The 18,396-nt window shown below is 38.8% G+C and overlaps 2 protein-coding genes across 2 annotated transcripts in view; one reads left to right on the top strand and one right to left on the bottom strand.

Annotated features, from left to right (window-relative positions):
- Positions 1-2,098, top strand: part of LOC139934798 (uncharacterized) — a 35,811-nt gene extending 33,713 nt beyond the window's left edge. Inside the window, exons 40-42 of the mRNA XM_071929202.1 lie at positions 734-799; positions 1,290-1,332; positions 1,513-2,098. Of these exons, the coding sequence (XP_071785303.1) occupies positions 734-799; positions 1,290-1,332; positions 1,513-1,523 (120 nt within the window). The 3' untranslated portion in view covers positions 1,524-2,098. The remainder of the gene's footprint in view (positions 1-733; positions 800-1,289; positions 1,333-1,512) is intronic.
- Positions 2,099-2,228: 130 nt separating this feature from the next.
- Positions 2,229-18,002, bottom strand: LOC139934834 (uncharacterized). Its single transcript, XM_071929239.1, has 7 exons — positions 17,878-18,002; positions 14,273-14,509; positions 8,562-8,813; positions 7,906-8,172; positions 6,645-6,749; positions 5,159-5,251; positions 2,229-4,426 (listed from the first exon to the last, which is right to left on the bottom strand). The coding sequence occupies exons 2-7, from the start codon at positions 14,367-14,369 to the stop codon at positions 4,173-4,175; spliced, it is 1,068 nt and encodes a 355-aa protein (XP_071785340.1). The 5' UTR covers positions 14,370-14,509; positions 17,878-18,002; the 3' UTR covers positions 2,229-4,172.
- Positions 18,003-18,396: the final 394 nt, after the last annotated feature.

The raw sequence follows: 18,396 nt of genomic DNA, 5'->3' as shown, positions 1-18,396 counted from the left end.
CTACTCCAGTAGCTTTTTCCCTCGTACTGCATCTCTTTGGAACTCCTTGCCTGGAGGATGTTTCCCTTCATCCTATGATCTTTTAAGAGGAATGTCAATTCCTACCTTCAGCTCCACTGAGTTTATGTATGTCTATGTTTTCTTCCTTCTTCCTTGTAGCCCTTAACCTAGAGTGGCTTTAAGTCTTGTTTTGGACGACTTGCATAAAAAAAAAAAAACGTCTCTTTTGAGAAGTGGTTCTTCAACAGTTTAGATGGTTGAAAAGTTAACTGAACCCAAAGATCGGATTGCTCAGGAAGTCTTCTGGAGGATGCTGTGGCTACGGCCCTTTTCGAAACCACGTATTCAGCTCCAGGCTAGCTTGACCCTGCGGTTCTTTTGAAATATTGCACATGCTTTGCGTACGTGCTTGGGACTTCAGACGAGAGGACGGAGCCTGAAGCCAATCCAAGCTGAAGCCGTGGATTCGAAAGGGGCCTTTATTTCTAGATGCTGCTACAAGTAATTAATATTTGTCGGAAAACTGAGTTGTCATTGTCAAAGGACCAAACCTCTTTGTATCTTTATGTTGCATCACCAGCACGGTTTTAATTTCACCAACGATATAGTAACGAGGACAAATATAAACACAATGTTGGTGTTGTCACAAACAGATACCAGGAATAATCAATTTAACACCCCATTCTTTAAAGTAATAATCGGGAACTTTAAATGTCTTGTGTCCGTGCAATAGGTACGTGCTCTTCTGTGTCATGATGATCCGGACTTGGAGCTCGCTTTAGTCAAAGAAATACAAGTCGTAAGTAAATGTTAATATATTCAGTAAGATTTCATCATGTGACCAAGCGATTCAACCAATCAGGTTTCTTTGTGGGTGGATTTGATTGAAAACCATGTTGTCAATCTTTGTATTTCACTTTTAATGTTTTGAATTCAAGACTAACGTTTTCAAGTATGTGGTATATATGTGCGGCCAGGGTGCCAGTCAGAAGTCAAACAGTAATTAACTGCGGTCCCCCAAATTACTGAAGTATCAGGGTTATGAAGTTCAAAATCAACGGAATAAAAACATTTTCACAATAACATATTGAGGGGAAAAGTAACAATGTGCTGTTAAGTATTATTAAAACATTTAGTTTGGGATATAACATACTTTTGCCTATTTATATCTAAAATTGTCAGTTCAAGACACAAGTTTTAAAAAGCTGTCACTATAGAAGTGTCAGACCACAAGTAAATAGATTAATATTCAATCGCTTGGATTCTTCTGTTTTTGTTTTCTCATTCAGCCTGTGCAGAGGGTCAACATAGTAGAGGTTCATAAACCAATGTGTAAGTACAACTCAAACACATCATTGAGAAACATTTAGTAGTTTTTACATTCACTATACGGCTATATTTTAATTTGCAATCAAAATAAATGTATTCATTAAGCTTTGACACAAAATTTTATATAAATATATATTTTGTTGTATTTTTTTCTTCTTTTTGTTTTCTTTATGTTTTCTACAGATGTGGCGTAATGGGTCATCTTCGTGTACTAATCAGACGCGCAAACGCCAGTGAATCACGCCACTATACCAGCCCAACATTGAAGCGTCACTATACATTGGGCAGTTAGTGCGGTAACAAAGACACGCGATTTGCTGCACTTTATTTCCATAATATCCGTGTCCTTTGACAACCATGATAAAGCAATTAGAAAACAAGTGTTTGTATGGTTATGGGAATTAAGAATGATACACTTTAGTATCTAATGTTAAAATAGTTTTACGACATTTTTATCTAAAAAACGTGAAAGGTAAATTTTCGTTTCTGTACGCATCGCTCGAACTTTAACTTTAAAGGCAGTGGACACTATTTGTAATTGTCAAAGACAGTCTTCTCTCCTGGTGTATCTCAAAATATGCTTAAACTATCAAATTCGTGGAAAATTACTTCTTTCTCGAAAACTATGTCACTTCAGAGAGAACCGTTTCTCACAATGTTTTATATTATCAACCTCTCCCCATTACTCGTCACCGAGAAAGGTTTTATGCTAATAATTATTTTGAGTAATTACCAATAGTGTACACTGCCTTTAATAAACAAATAATAATTAAGTTAGATACGTGTTGATTACCGTGTATATATTATACTAAACCTATTTTGATAGTCTTGTTTCACAGATTGGGTAATGTTTTAATTGATAGACTAATTAATATTTAACAAAATCTTATTACATTTGAACTGACAACTGTTATTATATAGGCTCTGTGGGGTTATAAAATGAAAATATTTGCGTCAGTGTTGGAACTGGTGTGACATTATGTACTTTTGTATAAGTTGTGCTCATCAAAAGTGTTTTCAACAACCAACAATTAAATTGTAAAATTGTGAAAGGAAAATTATATTGTCTCAGTTTTTGTTCAAATTGTCAACTATATTAAAAGCTTGCGGGTAAGAATAGCATCTCACAACATCTTATCCTATGTTTTATTTTTCAACACTGCATATAACTAGGGCTTTAAAATTTACATACATAGATACCAGTGAGAAAAATCAAAGTTAACATCATAGGGTGCACAAATGTAAGTGTGTTGGCAGAAAAAAAGACTTTGGAAAGGTTTACAGTAACACCGTGTAATAACGATCTCTAAATGCTTAGGTGTGGTTCTGAAAAGATTCGTTGGTTTTAACTCGACGTTTCGATCAGTATGCTCTGATCGTCTTCTGGAGAGGACGATCAGTGATAACGAAACGTCGAGTTCGAACCAACGGTTCTTTTCAGAACCACCCCACCCATTTACAGATCGTTGTTACAAGGTGTAACCGCAAACCTTTCCATACTATGGTATTTTCACCATGTAAAAATTCAAATCCTACTTAACATTGGTTTTCGCTGAACATAATGTTAATAAATCTTACAGCACAATGTGCAACACTTGTTGAACTAGCTAAATCCAAACACAACGAATCAGATTAATAACAACAATTAAAAGTATAGCGCTTATCATTTATCTAAATATCACACATGTTCACAAAAGAATCAAACCATCAATCAGTTATTAAAGACACTGGACACTATTGGTAATTATCAAAGACTATAGTCTTCACAAGTTTGTGTATCTCAATATAATATATGTATAAAATAACAAACCTGTGAAAATTTGAGCTCAATCGGTCGTCAAAGTTGCAAGATAATAATAGAAGAAAAGAAAACACCCTTGTCACACGAAGTTGTGTGCTTTCATATGCTTGATTTCGAGACCTCAAATTCTAAATAATTTATGAGGTATCGAAATCAAGTTCGCGGAAAATTATTTCTTTCTCGAAAACTACGTCACTTCAGAGGGAACCGTTTCTCGCAATTACCTACAACCTCTTCCCTTTACTCGCTACCAAGTAAGGTTTGATGCTAATACTTATTTTGAGTAATTACCTAGTGTCCACTGCCTTTAAGATCAATCCAGAATTTGTTAGATTTAGAGAGTATCTGTATTAACCTAAGGTCACTGTTTAATTAGGTAGGAATTAATTTAACTCATCTGTTCTAAAGACAAGTTGTATAAGTTACGCATTCAGTACAGTTTGAATTATAGTTCTTGTATGATGTCACGGTGACCCAAGTGTAAATACATCATGGTTCAGTTTGTCAAACAATATGGTAAACTAACTTATTACGTTTGCTAATGATCAATCTATGACTTTTTCTGATAAACCTGTCGTGTATTAAAATGTTGAAAAGGTTGTGAATACACATCACAAATTATTCCATCGTAAGTTAAATGTTATTGTCGGTAAATTTTCTGAACTCATTAAAGGTAGGGTTGCAGATTGGTTAAATCTCAAAAGTTAATGACCCAAATTACTTGGTATTAAGTTATTTCTGTGAAAGAGTTGAAAGTATTATAAACTCAGTATTTTCCAGAGCTCTGTGACAAAGCCTGTAAAGCTTAAGTTAGTACGGAGTACAGTGCTAACACACACCGATGAAAGTGATATTGGTAAAACCAACATTAATAACCTTATAGTCATTAAAAAGAATGTTTCCTTAAAAAAGAAATTAACAAAAATCTTCCTCTTTTTTTTCACTATAGAGCCCGGAGAAGAACAGTGCTATATCCAAAGTCGGTGTATTTTATAGATAAAAACCAAAACTAACAACCTACTTATAGTCAGTAGAAGAATAATTATTCACATTCTTTGTTCGTAGCCTCTTCAACTTTGACCTCAGCAATCTGTAGTAGATAATCATCTCGAACACTAGGGTATGTAACATCGATGTCAATACTTACATATCTGGCTACAACAGGTGGGTCGCAGACAAACACAATCACCGCTCCCGGCTTGGACTGGGCCTCTGTCGCTGGTAAACCACATGGTTGGTTCTCGGAGATTTCGAAGCTCTCACCAGCTCGTACAGTAGCTGCATTGAATCGCGATCCTGAGCAAAAACAAATATAGCCATGAAGACAATCAGAGCATACTGATAGAAACGTTGAGTCATAAGAACTACATGTTCTACTCCAAACAGAAGCAACACTATTCCAAAGATATTCACGTGGTGTTATACCGCAAACCTGTCTTAGTTATACTTCCACCATGGTAATATTTGTACATGCATTATACCTCTGTAAAAAGAAGATGGATTTCTTGAGTACGGCCAAGCCAAATAACCCTTCAATGAAAGGTTTACAAACTAAAAGAGCCAACACTCCCATAAAAGAGATGCACTCATGGTGTACCTGCAAGTTTATGTATTTGTAGTTTCTTCCTACAAACTATGTAGAACTAATGCTCTGGTAAAGATTACGATTAGTAAGAATTTATCAACTATGTAAAATTTCGCCATCTTGGCATAATTTTGGAAAAGCAACCTTCCAACTTCGGGTTTTAGTAAACAAAATTTGCAAACATTATTAACTTAAATGAACGACTGAAATTGACAACTAAACCACCGAGATTACTCGGTACCTCTGGGTCGTGTGGGTCATGGGTTCGAATCCCATCCACGTGTTATGCTTGTGAGGTTTTAATTTTACATGAGCTTGGAAAAGTACTATTACAAAAAGTATACTTTGCTAAAACATATCCCCTTTATTATTCCCGTTGTAAATTTCCATCTATTTTAATGTTCTCGTAATTAAAAATGAAACAAACATAAGAAACACATTACCACAGCAGTTTAACCTCAATGTAACGGTGACGGCAACAAGGCAGTGTTTATCTTCCAAGTCAACCTTCCACCAAGGATGCGGATCATTCATCTCTGGGGGTGGAGAGAAGGAAGATGAGAGAACCTGTACGTTCATTGACCATGAAACGTGTCAAGAAGTATTGCCATTTGTGTGAAGTTTGCCGTAAATCTATGGGAACATCTCTTTTGAGTAGTGTTGGTTCTGAAGAAAATCGATTGTTGATAACCAAACGTTTCTAAAGACGTTCAGAGCATACTATAGGGCCTATTCACCTTAAGGAGGACCTAGCAACATAGTCCAGCACCCCCCCCCCCCTGAATACGGTCAGAGCAAACTTTAATCAGTAGGGCCTATTCACCTTAAGGAGGACCCAGCAACATAGTCCAGCACCCTCCTGAATACGGTCAGAGCATACTATAATCAGTAGGGCCTATTCACCATAAGGAGGACCTAGCAACGTAGTCCAGCACCCTCCTGAGTACGGTCAGAGCATACTATAATCAGTAGGACCTATTCACCTTAAGGAGTACCTAGCAACATAGTCCAGCACCCTCCTGAGTACGGTCAGAGCATACTATAATCAGTAGGACCTATTCACCTTAAGGAGGACCTAGCATCATAGTCCAGCACCCTCCTGAATACGGTCAGAGCATACTATAATCAGTAGGACCTATTCACCTTAAGGAGTACCTAGCAACATAGTCCAGCACCCTCCTGAATACGGTCAGAGCATACTATAATCAGTAGGACCTATTCACCTTAAGGAGGACCTAGCAACATAGTCCAGCACCCCCCTGAATACGGTCAGAGCGTACTATAATCAGTAGGACCTATTCACCTTAAGGAGTACCTAGCAACATAGTCCAGCACCCTCCTGAATACGGTCAGAGCATACTGATCAAAACGTTGAGCTGTCATGCCATCGGTTCTTCTCAAAACCAACACCTCGAAAGATATAATCACATGGTGTTCTGAAAACCTCCCATGATTATAACTCCAACCGTGAAAGGTTTCAAAATGTACTTATTTCAATGTAATAGCGATTATGTGGTTTCAACACAAAATTATGTTTATTTATGAAAAGAATAAAAATCTAGCCAATGGACCAGGAGAAATTTATTTTCTTCACATACGGATGAGCATAAATTAATTAATTTATTTGTTACTTTTTGTTTTAAACACTGTTTAACAAGGAAAAACAAGGAAAAACAGAACACGTGAAAGGGCGTCATCGAACATTTTGTTATTTAGTTATTTAGTTATTTAATTATTAAAATTATTTCTGGATACACAGAGTGAGGTTTTATGTTTTAAGATCTTTTGTGTATACGTTGACACAAATTTGCCATCAAATTACCAAAAGAAGGAACATTTTTCGAATACAAAAATTCTTCGCCAGGATAATAATGAGGCACTAGTTGATCTGGCAGATCGGCTATTCAGAATAAAAGAACAATAGCTTACCGTTATGATTGAGAGTGTCTTTATTCCCATCAATAGCTTTATCACTAGTGTACTCATAGCGGTAAGTAGAGCTCTGCGTAGCAACCTTGCCGATCAAATCAATCGCTATGACAGAAAAAGAAAAGAAAAAAAAAAGATAGTATTTATGTCCTAATCAGACTGCAAGACAAGCACACACAAAATGTGGGTGGACAGGTGAGTTTGGTGGTTTTACTGGGTAATGTATTTTTGAACCGATGGGATAATTCCAATGACAACCTAATACTTTTTTTGTACTTGACTCTTTTGTGTACATTAGGTAAAACCGAAAGTCATGCAACATTTTCTTAAATTAAACTCGTGAGTTCTGCCACCATAAAGCGAATCAAAAGGTAGTCCTGGTGTACACGACCCTTTCCCAACCTAGCTTTAAAAATTCCAAATGAAGATCAAAGGTTACAACTCATTGCGAAACTATGACAAGATAGCATTATCATCTTTTAGCTAACAACCTTAATACGGTTCCGGTTTGTGGGGACCAGCCATTGTTTTTCTAGTATTCCATTCTAAACACGGAGTCCTGGTTGAACATAATAACTCTCTTGTGGGGACCACCATTCCGTTGTCTATAAAATACCCCACAAGGACATACACGTAGGCCCAGCTATACCTACCCCTCGAGAGTGCGTCTTGGCTATAGACCTTGGCAAAAAGTCATACAGCTGCTTAATGGCATTGGATACTGTTGGTAATTACTCACAATAATTATTAGCAAATAACCTTACTTGGTAACAAGTAATGGGGATCTGTTGGTAGTAAAAACAACGTGAGAAACGACTCCCTCGGAAGTAACGTAGTTTTCGGGAAAGAAGTATTTTTCCACGGATTTGATTTCGAGACCTCATAATTAGATTTTTAGGTCCCGAAATCAAGCATCTAGAAAGCACACAACTTCGTGTGACCAGGGTGTTTTTTCTTCCATTATTATCTCGCAACTTCGACGACCAATTGAGTTCAAATTTTCACAGGTTTGTTATTGAGATACACACCAAGTGAGAAGAATGCTCTTTGACAATTACCAACAGTGTGCTTAAAACATACCGATTTTCTTTACGTAAAGCTAAATGCCATTTCCCATGTAGCTTATGTGACCTGCTTACTATTGTTTAGCATCATATTTTCTGCGTAAGCAGATCTTTGAAATTGGGCACTGATCTCATTTACATGATAACATTGTCGACCGCGCTGATGTAAATAAATTTTACTTGAAACGTTTACTCACATTTTTTGATGGCGATGACCACATTGAAAGTACAAATCTGCGAATTTCCAGCCTCATCTCTGGCTCTGTAAGTGATGATGTGAGTTCCTTTGGTGAAGTTTGGACCTTTGTCTGGTGTCTCGTTGACTACAGTAGGGTGAACCCCAGAGTTGTCTGTCGCTGTTGGCTCATCCCATTCAACTAGCACAGAACCAGTTATGTTGTCATTATCAATCACCTGATTGATTTTCAGTGGGCAGTTTGTGAAACGTGGTTGGACACCATCAACTGAAAAATAATCAAATTAAATCCATCTGATGTCAGAACAGGGCCCAATTTCATAGAGCTGCTAAGCAAAAAAAAATGCTAAGCATGAAATGTCTTTACTGATAAAAACAGGATTACCAGCCAAATTTCCGCTTGTTACATAATGCTTGTTACAGGCATTCTGCTTTTGTTTGCTTATCCTAAAAATCACATGGAAATTTGGTTGGTAAACCTGTTTTTATCAAGGAAGAAATGTCATGCTAAGCACATTTTTTGTGCTTAGCAGCTCTATGAAGTGTTTTATCTAAAAAATGTGTAGCTTTCGGTTGAGTAATTACCAATAGTGTCCAGTGCCTTCTAAAGACAAGTCATTTTAACTATAGTTTGTAAAAAAAATGCTAGATACTCACCAACAGTAACGTTAAACTCGCACCTGTCAATGTTGTTTTTCAAATCAACGGCCTTGTAGGAAATTGTATGAACCCCAAACGGAAAGAATGAGCCATTGTCTCTAGTAGACAATAGGGTGATAAGTGGAGGAATGCCCGAACTCTCAGTCGCACTTGGTTGTCCCCATACAATCACAGCACCCGAAAAGTTACCGCTCGTTAACCGTTCCAAGATTGAGCTGGGACAAGCAATAGACGCAGGAACGTAATCATCTGTGAACAAAGTTTCAAGATGCGGTATTCAAAAGAGTATAATTTGTATTAAATATATATATTTGTACAGGTTCCTATTATTGACCACATTATTTTTACGGGATGATGTTAACCCCTATTTTTTAAACAGGTTTGTGTTAACCCATTTTTTCTTTACAGGTGTGTACATAATTTATTTTTTTGCAGGTTTAACCCGTTCTTTTACAGGGCCTTGTTAACCCCATTTATTTGCAGTTTTTTTTTACTTTTTTCTTTCACGTCTGTTAATTAATAATCATTTTTGTACAGGATTTATAACCCGTTCTCTCCACAGGTATGATTTAACAATTTTCCCCTTCACAGTATTCCCCCTACCATTATGGCACTTGCTCCCGACACCAAGTGCATTTTCCGCAAGCTTCGTAAGCTTAAGGAAAAGAACACCCGTTACATGTCACATCTTGATAACTACCGTTTTTATCGTTTGTCCCGTATCATTCCCAAAGGCCTACAGATCAAGTGTACCCCTTCCTTTGGGGACCTTGACCCATCCTTTTTGAAGAAATGGAACAAGACACTCACTAATACGTCTTTCCGTTTGATCAAGTTGCTGGAAAATCAATGCCAACAATTCATTGATAACCAGTTGCTTGAGATAACAGACACTGAGTCTCAACTCCAGGAGTCATGTTCCATTGAAGAGTTTGAACAGTTACAAGATACCATACTATGTAACGTCAAACACTTAAGGTCCACCCTTATGGACACATAAAACAAAAAACGTATGAATGTCCAGGCTAACCATAAGAAACACACCCATAGACGTTTCCACAGTAAGAGAGCCAGCATTGCTCCTCCTACTGTTAGGTCGCCAGAGACCAATACTGTAGTTAACTTGTCTGACATGGTCCTTACTGACCCACAGGTTAAACTCCTCTCAGGGGGTCTTAAATTTTGCCCCACACCCAGAGAACCTAACCAACTTCTTTTCCAACAGGACATGGCCCAATTCAATCGTAGGTTACGCCTACGTGAATATTTTCATGTAGAGCCCTCCATGGATGACGAGTCATCTGTGGAGACCCAACTCATTCCCCGCAACCGCTTCAAGGAAAAGAGTACTTGGGTACCCCCTAAGAACCGAGATGTGTCTCTAGAGACATACATCAATTCGGTTAACTCCGAGGTTCTTAAGGCCCCCAGTACCCCTACTCCCAATAACCTCCCCCAAGATGAGCGGCACGCCCTTACACAACTCCGCCAATCACCAGACATAGTGATTAAACGGGCTGACAAGGGGTCCGCAGTTGTAGTCATGAACACACAAGACTACATTGCTGAGGGCCTTAGACAGCTCAGTAACACTGATCATTACATTGAATGTGCTTCTGATCCCACTGAATCTTTCTCCCAAGATATCAGTGACACCCTGGTTAGGATTTATAACGCCAATGGTATTGAGAAGGATACATTTAACTATCTCCTCCCACATGACCCCCGTACAGCAAGGTTCTACCTTCTACCTAAGATACATAAGCCCAATAACCCGGGGAGACCTATTGTATCTGGGAATGGTAGCCCCACAGAGCGCATTTCTGAGTTTGTCGATAGCTTCCTCAAACCCTTAGTCTGCCGTATTCCTTCCTTCATCAAGGATACCAAAGACTTTCTCCACAAACTAGATGAGGTCAAGCACCAAATACCTGACTCTGCTATTTTGGTTACTTTTGATGTTTCATCACTGTATACTAATATACCCCATCATGAAGGCATGAGTGCATGTGTCTCTGCCCTCAATGCTAGTAATCAGTCCCGCCCCTCAGTGAGTCATATTAAGGAACTCATGAGCCACATTCTAATGAAGAATAATTTCACATTTTCTGACAGGCATTTTCTACAGGTACAGGGTACTGCCATGGGTACCAAAATGGCTCCCTCATATGCTAACCTATTCATGTCTCAGTTGGAGGACAGACTCCTGTCCTCCGCCCCTAACCGACCACTAGTTTGGTGGAGATTTATTGATGATATTTTCTCCATCTGGTGTGGTGACCAAGACAGCTTGGATGAGTTTATTAACCATATCAACTCATTTCACCCCACCATAAAGTTCCGAACAATCTCTCACCAGTGTGAACTTTCTAGATGTGACAATAACCAAGTATCCTAATGGCCTTGTCACAGATGTTTACAGTAAACCCACCGACACCCACCAGTACCTTGTCTCCAATAGCTGTCACCCTAGTCACTGTAAGAAGGCAATTGCTTACAGTCAGGCCTTACGTATCAGGCGTATCTGTTCCACAGATACCCTGTACAAGAGGCGCTCATCAGAGCTAAGGAAACCCCTTGTATCTAGGGGACACAGAGAACGTAGAGTCCAACTTGCTATCAACAGGGCTCTCAATGTACCTCGTCATACTCTGTTGACTAACACGGGAGTTAAAAAAGCTCCGACCAATAGAGTTGCTTTGGTCACCACCTTCCACCCCAAACTACCCAAACTTCCCTCAATTCTCAATAATAACATGCCTATACTTCACTCCTCCAGCAGGTTACACTCAGCAATCCCCGAGGTTCCCATGGTTGCATTCCGCCGCCCTAAGAACCTTGGTGACATACTAGTCAGGGCCAAACTTCCCCCAGGTACAGTCCAAACACAACCCCGACAGATATACTGGGCTGTCACAAATGTACCCGTTCCAAATGCAGAACGTGTCTGCACATTAAGCCCTCACTTAAGGTGAAGAGTCATACCACTGGCTCTTCAAACAACATCAAGACCGACTCTGAATGTAGCACGTCTAATTAAGTCTATGTCATATCATGTAAGAGATGTGGGCTACAATATGTGGGAGAGACTAAGACCAAACTTAGTCTTCGCTTTGCGAATCATGTCTCTTCCATAAGGACTAAGAAACCGTACCCAGTCTCTATCCACTTCAACAGCCCCAATCATAGTGTCAGTGATGTTGAACTTCTGGTGATTGAAGCTTGCAATGGTGATGACACACACCGCAAGAGTAGAGAATCACACTGGATTCACCAACTCAAAACAGTCAAACCCTTTGGACTTAACATAAACACTGGTATCAAATAACTTCTCATTACCCTCCACTTCACTTCGGCCTAAGAACTTATATGTTGTATATATTCTGTACATAAAGTATAAATTAATCTTGTTTAAAGTTGTTTTTATAAATTCATCACTGTAACTATCTGATGTAAGTAACCCCCCCCCCTCTTTTTCCACATGTCCCTCGTACCTATTTTTAAAATCATCATACCTTTGATCTTGCTATTCTTATTAATTTACCATTGTTAGTTGCATCATGATGCAACTTGCTCTCTAATCCTACCCTTTCATGTCTCCCTGCATTGTTGTCGAACTTTTACCACTTTTATGGTCCAGTAACCCATCCTTTCATTCTACAAATCCTTTGTCCTCGCCACTCTACTCCTATTGGTTCATAGCCACACATTGTCTCTGAAATAGAAACTTTGATTGGCTGTTATTTTCCCGCTTCTTTTGGATCCTTTCCTTAATCCCTTTCCCCCTCTCTTTTTCTATAAATGGATATGTTTTTGTTTGTACTTGTTTTATGCCTCTGAAGAAGGTCCGGTTTGGATCGAAAGCTAAGGCCATCTACCCTATTCATTATATATATATATATATTTTTTTTTACCCATACACTGATGTGTGTTAGCACTGTATACTCAGTACTTTCCCGAGTCCTGTGAAAAAATATCACAGGCATATAACTCGGGAAGGATTCGAACCCACGACCCTTGCAATTCTAGAGCAGTGTCTTAACAACTAGACTATACCAAGATTGCCCGGAAGCTAGAGGCAGTTCGAATCCTATGTTTTGGCAGCGGGTACCGCAACGATACAATTTGTGTTAACCCTCACGCAAATGTGTATAAGCATTGCTTACTCAGTTGGTAAACATCATACGGACCATAAAACAAGCTAAATTGGGATGGGCTGGACACACTGCCTGACGAAATGATAACAGGTCTGGGAGATCTCGGGTGCACATCTTTTTTGAAGACAGTTTTTGCTTATACTTTTGCCCTTCCCTAACCGGCCTGTGCTTGTTTTTTAATTGTACTGTCCGAAGATGGGCAACACGAATAATGGATTGACAACCAATGACAGAGGGAAGGAATAGAGGTAGACAGAGAAGAAAATGGAGAGATGACATCAAGGTAATTACAGGAACAACACTGACCAGAACTGCACAAAAATGAAACTCAGTAGGCCTACTTTTCCGAGTTCTGGTTGTGAGATATATGCTCCAGTAGCAAGGGCCACGCGTGGGTTCGAATCCCAAACGAATGATTTGTCTGTGGATTTTTTGTTCACAGAGTTCGAGAATTGAGTAACACAAATTGGAAGCTGATAATTTTGATATAATTTTTGTCCCCTGAGTTTTGAGACAGTGTACAACAATATTAAGGACCACGTTGCCTTGGATTGGTCGAGTTGGTCTTTGAAAAGCGTTTGTAACCGTTTGTTATAAAATGCATGGTTTAATAGAAAGATGTTTAAAAAGTAGAATACAATGATCCACACACATTTGCCTCGAAATTGCGTGGTTATCCTTTTACTTTGCGAACTAACACGGTCGGCCATAGACTGTGCAAGTCTCGCGAGAAATTGAACTTCCGGGACCATTGTGGTCCCAACCTAATGGAGTTTTACGTTGGGGAGATTTTGTTCTGTCGAAAATTTTAGTTTAACATAAGTTATGACTCTAAAAAATGAATATGTTCTTGGGAATGTAAAAATAAGTGATTAAAAACAGAAAAGTAAAATCAATTCAACAAATTAACGAAGAAAACTAAAGAAAAAAACTTGACCTCCAGTTTCCGGTTTACTCTAAACAATTAAGAATATTACCCAATTGACGTTCCCATTATCGCTGAACCTATGTGATGATTGCACCAATTGGACGTGATTCACAAACGGGGTGTATTAGAAAAAACATCCAGGTCGATGTCGAACAGCGATCCTCGTCCCGATAAATGTTTAATTTTTTACGTTAATTTAAACAAAACAATTATTATGTACACGAATTAAAATAATAATTATACAAAAAGTACGTTAAAAATAATAATCTTTAAGAATTTTTTAACAAACAACAATTTCAATACAATTTGGTTTTGTACAAAAATATACTTTTTTTTCGAATTAAGTTCTCGTTTTCGCTACGTGCGAGACTTGCACATTTTATTGGGAGTCCAAAAATTTGACTCCCATAAATGGCCGACCATGTTAGTCGACGAGGTAAAAGGAAAACCACGCAATGTCGAGTGATACTTGTGTGGATCAGTATATTCTACTTTTAAAATATCTTTCTTATCATATGCATATGCAAATGGTAACAAACGCTTTTCAAAGACCAACTCGACCGATCTGTAAGGCAACGTGTTCGTTTAACACACACCATGAAAGGTCGACCCAGCTGACGTACCTTGACAGTCAAAGTATTCTTGTATGGTATCCTGATTGTCAGTGAATAGTGGTGTATCCGTGTAGACTGGTTTAAAGGAGTGCTCTCGCCTGACCATTGTAACACCACCAGGTCGGAGACTGCTACAGGAACATCTATCCCCACGCTCGAAAGGTTTGATCCAGCGAAGTTTGCCGTTCTCGTCTGGTTATTGATTGAAGTAGCATACCTTTCCTTTAACGCTCCCAATAAAGTGTCCTATTGACAAAATAACATCATAATGGTTGTGTTAAAAAGAGAAATGTTTTCCATTATTCTCTCGTGACCCAGATGGCCAATCGATCTCAAACTTCTAGAACCTATTACAGGTTTGTCATTTTATGTATATGGTAGATTACATAAAGTGCTTACACTGCCAGCAACTGTTTTGTTAGCAAAAAAAAAATAAAAATTGAAATGTTCCTTTAACTCTTCGTAATGCTTAATAATACACTGGCCTGTATGAACAACAATGGATAATATATGTGTATTTCATTTATAATAAGCTTAATGAAGCGACTCATTGCTATGGCAGCCTGCCAATACACAAACTAAAGAAGATGTGTTATACTGTTGTTTAGTTTTCATCACACAACAATTATGCAAGGCATCAAAGCGCTTCACAATATTAAAACAATAATTAACTACATTATGAGTATTATTACATATAGAAAACACTACGTAAGTGTGTGTGTAATCACATCGCACGACCCACCCGTATACACAGTCAGATCGCCCAACGCAAGCCGTGCGCCTACTGTGCTCAAGTCATCCGCATTTGTACTCCTATCCGCATGCGGGTAGTGTACTATCCTATGGTGGCCCTGAAGGGACATCACATATCGCAAACGTGTGCGCATACGTATGCAATGTTCGCACATATTCGCGAATTGTTTCACGACATTGCATACGTGTGCGCACATATTCGCGAATTGTTTCACGACATTGCATACGTGTGCGCACATATTCGTGAATTGTTTCACGACATTGCATACGTGTGCGCACATATATGCGAATTGTTTCACGATATTGCATACGTGTGCGCACATATATGCGAATTGTTTCACGATATTGCATACGTGTCCGCACATATTCGCGATTTGTTTCACGACATTGCATACGTGTGCGCACATATTCGCGAATTGTTTCACGACATTGCATACGTATGCGCACATATTCGCGAATTGTTTCACGATATTGCATACGTGTGCGCACATATTCGCGAATTGTTTCACGACATTGCATACGTGTGCGCACATATTCGCGAATTGTTTCACGACATTGCATACGTGTGCGCACATATATGCGAATTGTTTCACGAAATTGCATACGTGTGCGCACATATTCGCGAATTGTTTCACGACATTGCATACGTGTGCGCACATATTCGCGAATTGTTTCACGACATTGCATACGTGTGCGCACATATATGCGAATTGTTTCACGATATTGCATACGTGTGCACATCATAGAGCTATATATATAGCTCTATGGTGCGCACACGTTTGCGATATGCGATGTCCCTTCAGGGCCACCATACTATCCGCATGCAGATAGTAAGTGTTCGGGCGGTGCGACGGTCTGCATGGTGATTGCACACATTACGCACAGTGTGTACGGGTGGGTTTACAGCGGTGATCTTTTGCGGAGTGAATAATGCGACTGTGAGTGTAATACAATACAAAGGGATCATAATTCGTATAAATAATTTGTCAAATTGAGCTTACTGAAGCGGTCGGTTGCCAAGACAACCTGTTCAGTAACAAAAATATCTCTTAGTTGTACTTTTTACAGGTTGTTGATGGCGACGTCGCACAATATCATGCATTAAACGGAAGTACAAAGGGGATCGTGTATCGTACATGCAGTTATCGTGAACATGCATAAGCTGGCAGGAAAACAAGGGGAAAAAAAGAAAGAAAGAAAAAAAAACTCCCTGCACAACATTTATAACCTTTGAGCAGCATATCATCCATACAAAACATTTATCTTAGAGTCATCTTGAGGTTATAACTCAAACCATGCCCTTTGCGTGGCGTGTCATGGACCATTGGTTAAGAGCACAGGACTCAAGCTCTGGGGCCAATTTCATAGAGCTGCTTAAGCAAAAAAATTGCTTAAGCACGAAAACAGCTTGCTTGTTTTACACATGTTACTGGCCAAACTTCATGCCATAATATACATTGCTTGTGACTGGTATTTAGCTGTTGTTTGCTTAGCATAACAATTGAGTGGAGTCTTGGCCGTTAATCTGATTTTACTAAACATGAATTTTTTTGCCTAAGCAAAAATTTGTGCTTAAGCAGCTCTATGAAATTGGGCCCAGGTGATCAGCAAGCAGAGTGCTGGTTCGAGAGTAGTGACACCTGTGATGCAAGACACGCATGGTGCTTCATCCTTCGGATGGGACGTAAAGCCGTTGGTCCAGTGTATTGTTTAACGCAGGTAAAAGAACCCAGTGCACTTAATATCGTAACAGAAGGGGATCGCCTCGGTGTTCCTGGTCTGATCGACAACAAACTGCGACAGAGCACCTTATAAATCATTACATCGTGCTATTAAATGATTATGTCTCATAATTCAAACGTAGTCCCACATCTTAATAATATTAATAAAACAGTATGTATAAAGTGCCTTAAGCCAGGCCTCAGGGCGGTTGAAACGAAATAAAAACAATAATTTAAAAAGCATCACTACATATAGAAACAGCAGTTAAAAAAACACAAGAAAAATAATAGCTAAAACCAAACAAAACCACAAGGAGCAAAAGATGTTTTAAAAGTTAGTAACTTAAACTTGAAACTAAACAACATATAATGAACAAAAATAATACTTGAGGTAAAAGGTTGCCAGCACCTCGCCCAAGTCAAGAACCTCAGCAACTATTATACATACCTAAAAATACTAAAAATATTTAAATGCCACATAATATACAACGAATAGAGCTAAACTCAATTCAATAAAGAGGCAAAAAGTTGCAGGGAATATTATGTATGTTTAAGCGCCAGGAGTGTCGCTGAGTGACGGATATGATCGCTGCAGAGTCCACTATTATAACCATTTCGGCATTTGACAGTTATTAAAGCCATTATACACTTTCGGTAATCAGTATTGTCCAAGTCACACACTTCGTGTATCACAACTTATATATAAAATAACAAACCTGTGAACATTTAGGCTCAATCGGTTATCGAAGTCGGGAGAAAATAACGGGAAAACCCACTCTTGTTTCCGCGCGTTTCGCCGTGTCATGACATGTGTTTAAAATAAATCCGTAATTCTCGCTATCGAGAATTGATATTGTTTTAATTTTTTTCAAAAAGTAAAGCATTTCATGGAACAATATTTTTTAAGAGAAGTCTTTCACCATAACCTTCTGTAAACCCTGTAAATTAGTTGTAAATCTGTGAACTTTTTTTTATTTATTTTTTTACCGAAAGTGTATAATGGCTTTAACAAAAGTGTTCAGTGGGTTTATCGGTGATTATCAACACATAACATGAGGATCGCTGCTTGTTTTTGATTCACGATTTAGTTGAATTTGAACAAGATTTTGTGTATAATTATCAACAGTTTTACATACTTACCTAAGAAAATCATCCACAAAACAAGAAGACATGCACCAACGTTTCGGTAGAGAAACATCCTAAACAAGTGTCTTCAGGACCACGGTGGACGACATAACAGTGATCAGTTTTTTTTTATCACAAGCAACTTGAGTACAGCTAGCCAAAAACATTGACTCAATACTGAGACGAATCAAGTCTAGACTTATGGTCTGCCGCTGTGAAATAGTCGAGTCGTGACGGTGGTGTCGTAATTATTCAGATAAACGCGATCGAAAACTGCTCTCGTGAGATCACTGCTTTCGCGCGAAGCTGCTGGCCGCCGACAACTCCCCCGACACTGCGAGAGTAGTCCCTCGAAACCATGAACAGCAGACTCGCGAGAATATCGTCAGTTTTGCGGGAATCGCGGAGTGAGTCGGAACACTATAACTTTTAGGCCTTGAACGACTTGTCCACAAGTCTACGTCAAGTGATGAGTATACCCATCGTTTTGACTTTGAGCTATCGCATCTTATTGGTTGCTATGGATGATAATAC

This window comes from Asterias amurensis, chromosome 3 (genome assembly GCF_032118995.1).
Source record: "Asterias amurensis chromosome 3, ASM3211899v1".
NCBI lineage: Eukaryota > Metazoa > Echinodermata > Asteroidea > Forcipulatida > Asteriidae > Asterias > Asterias amurensis.
This window is presented reverse-complemented; position numbering and strand designations above follow the sequence as displayed.

What these genes read in the sequence shown, in the direction of transcription:
- LOC139934834 (XM_071929239.1), bottom strand. Translation starts at nt 14,369, where the DNA reads ATGGTCAGGCGAGAGCACTCCTTTAAACCAGTCTACACGGATACACCA. An exon ending in AGAATACTTTGACTGTCAAG is followed by an intron (nt 8,814 to 14,272) that starts GTACGTCAGCTG and finishes CTTTGTTCACAG; the next exon opens with ATGATTACGTTCCTGCGTCT. An exon ending in GGTCATCGCCATCAAAAAAT is followed by an intron (nt 6,750 to 7,905) that starts GTGAGTAAACGT and finishes TTTCTGTCATAG; the next exon opens with CGATTGATTTGATCGGCAAG.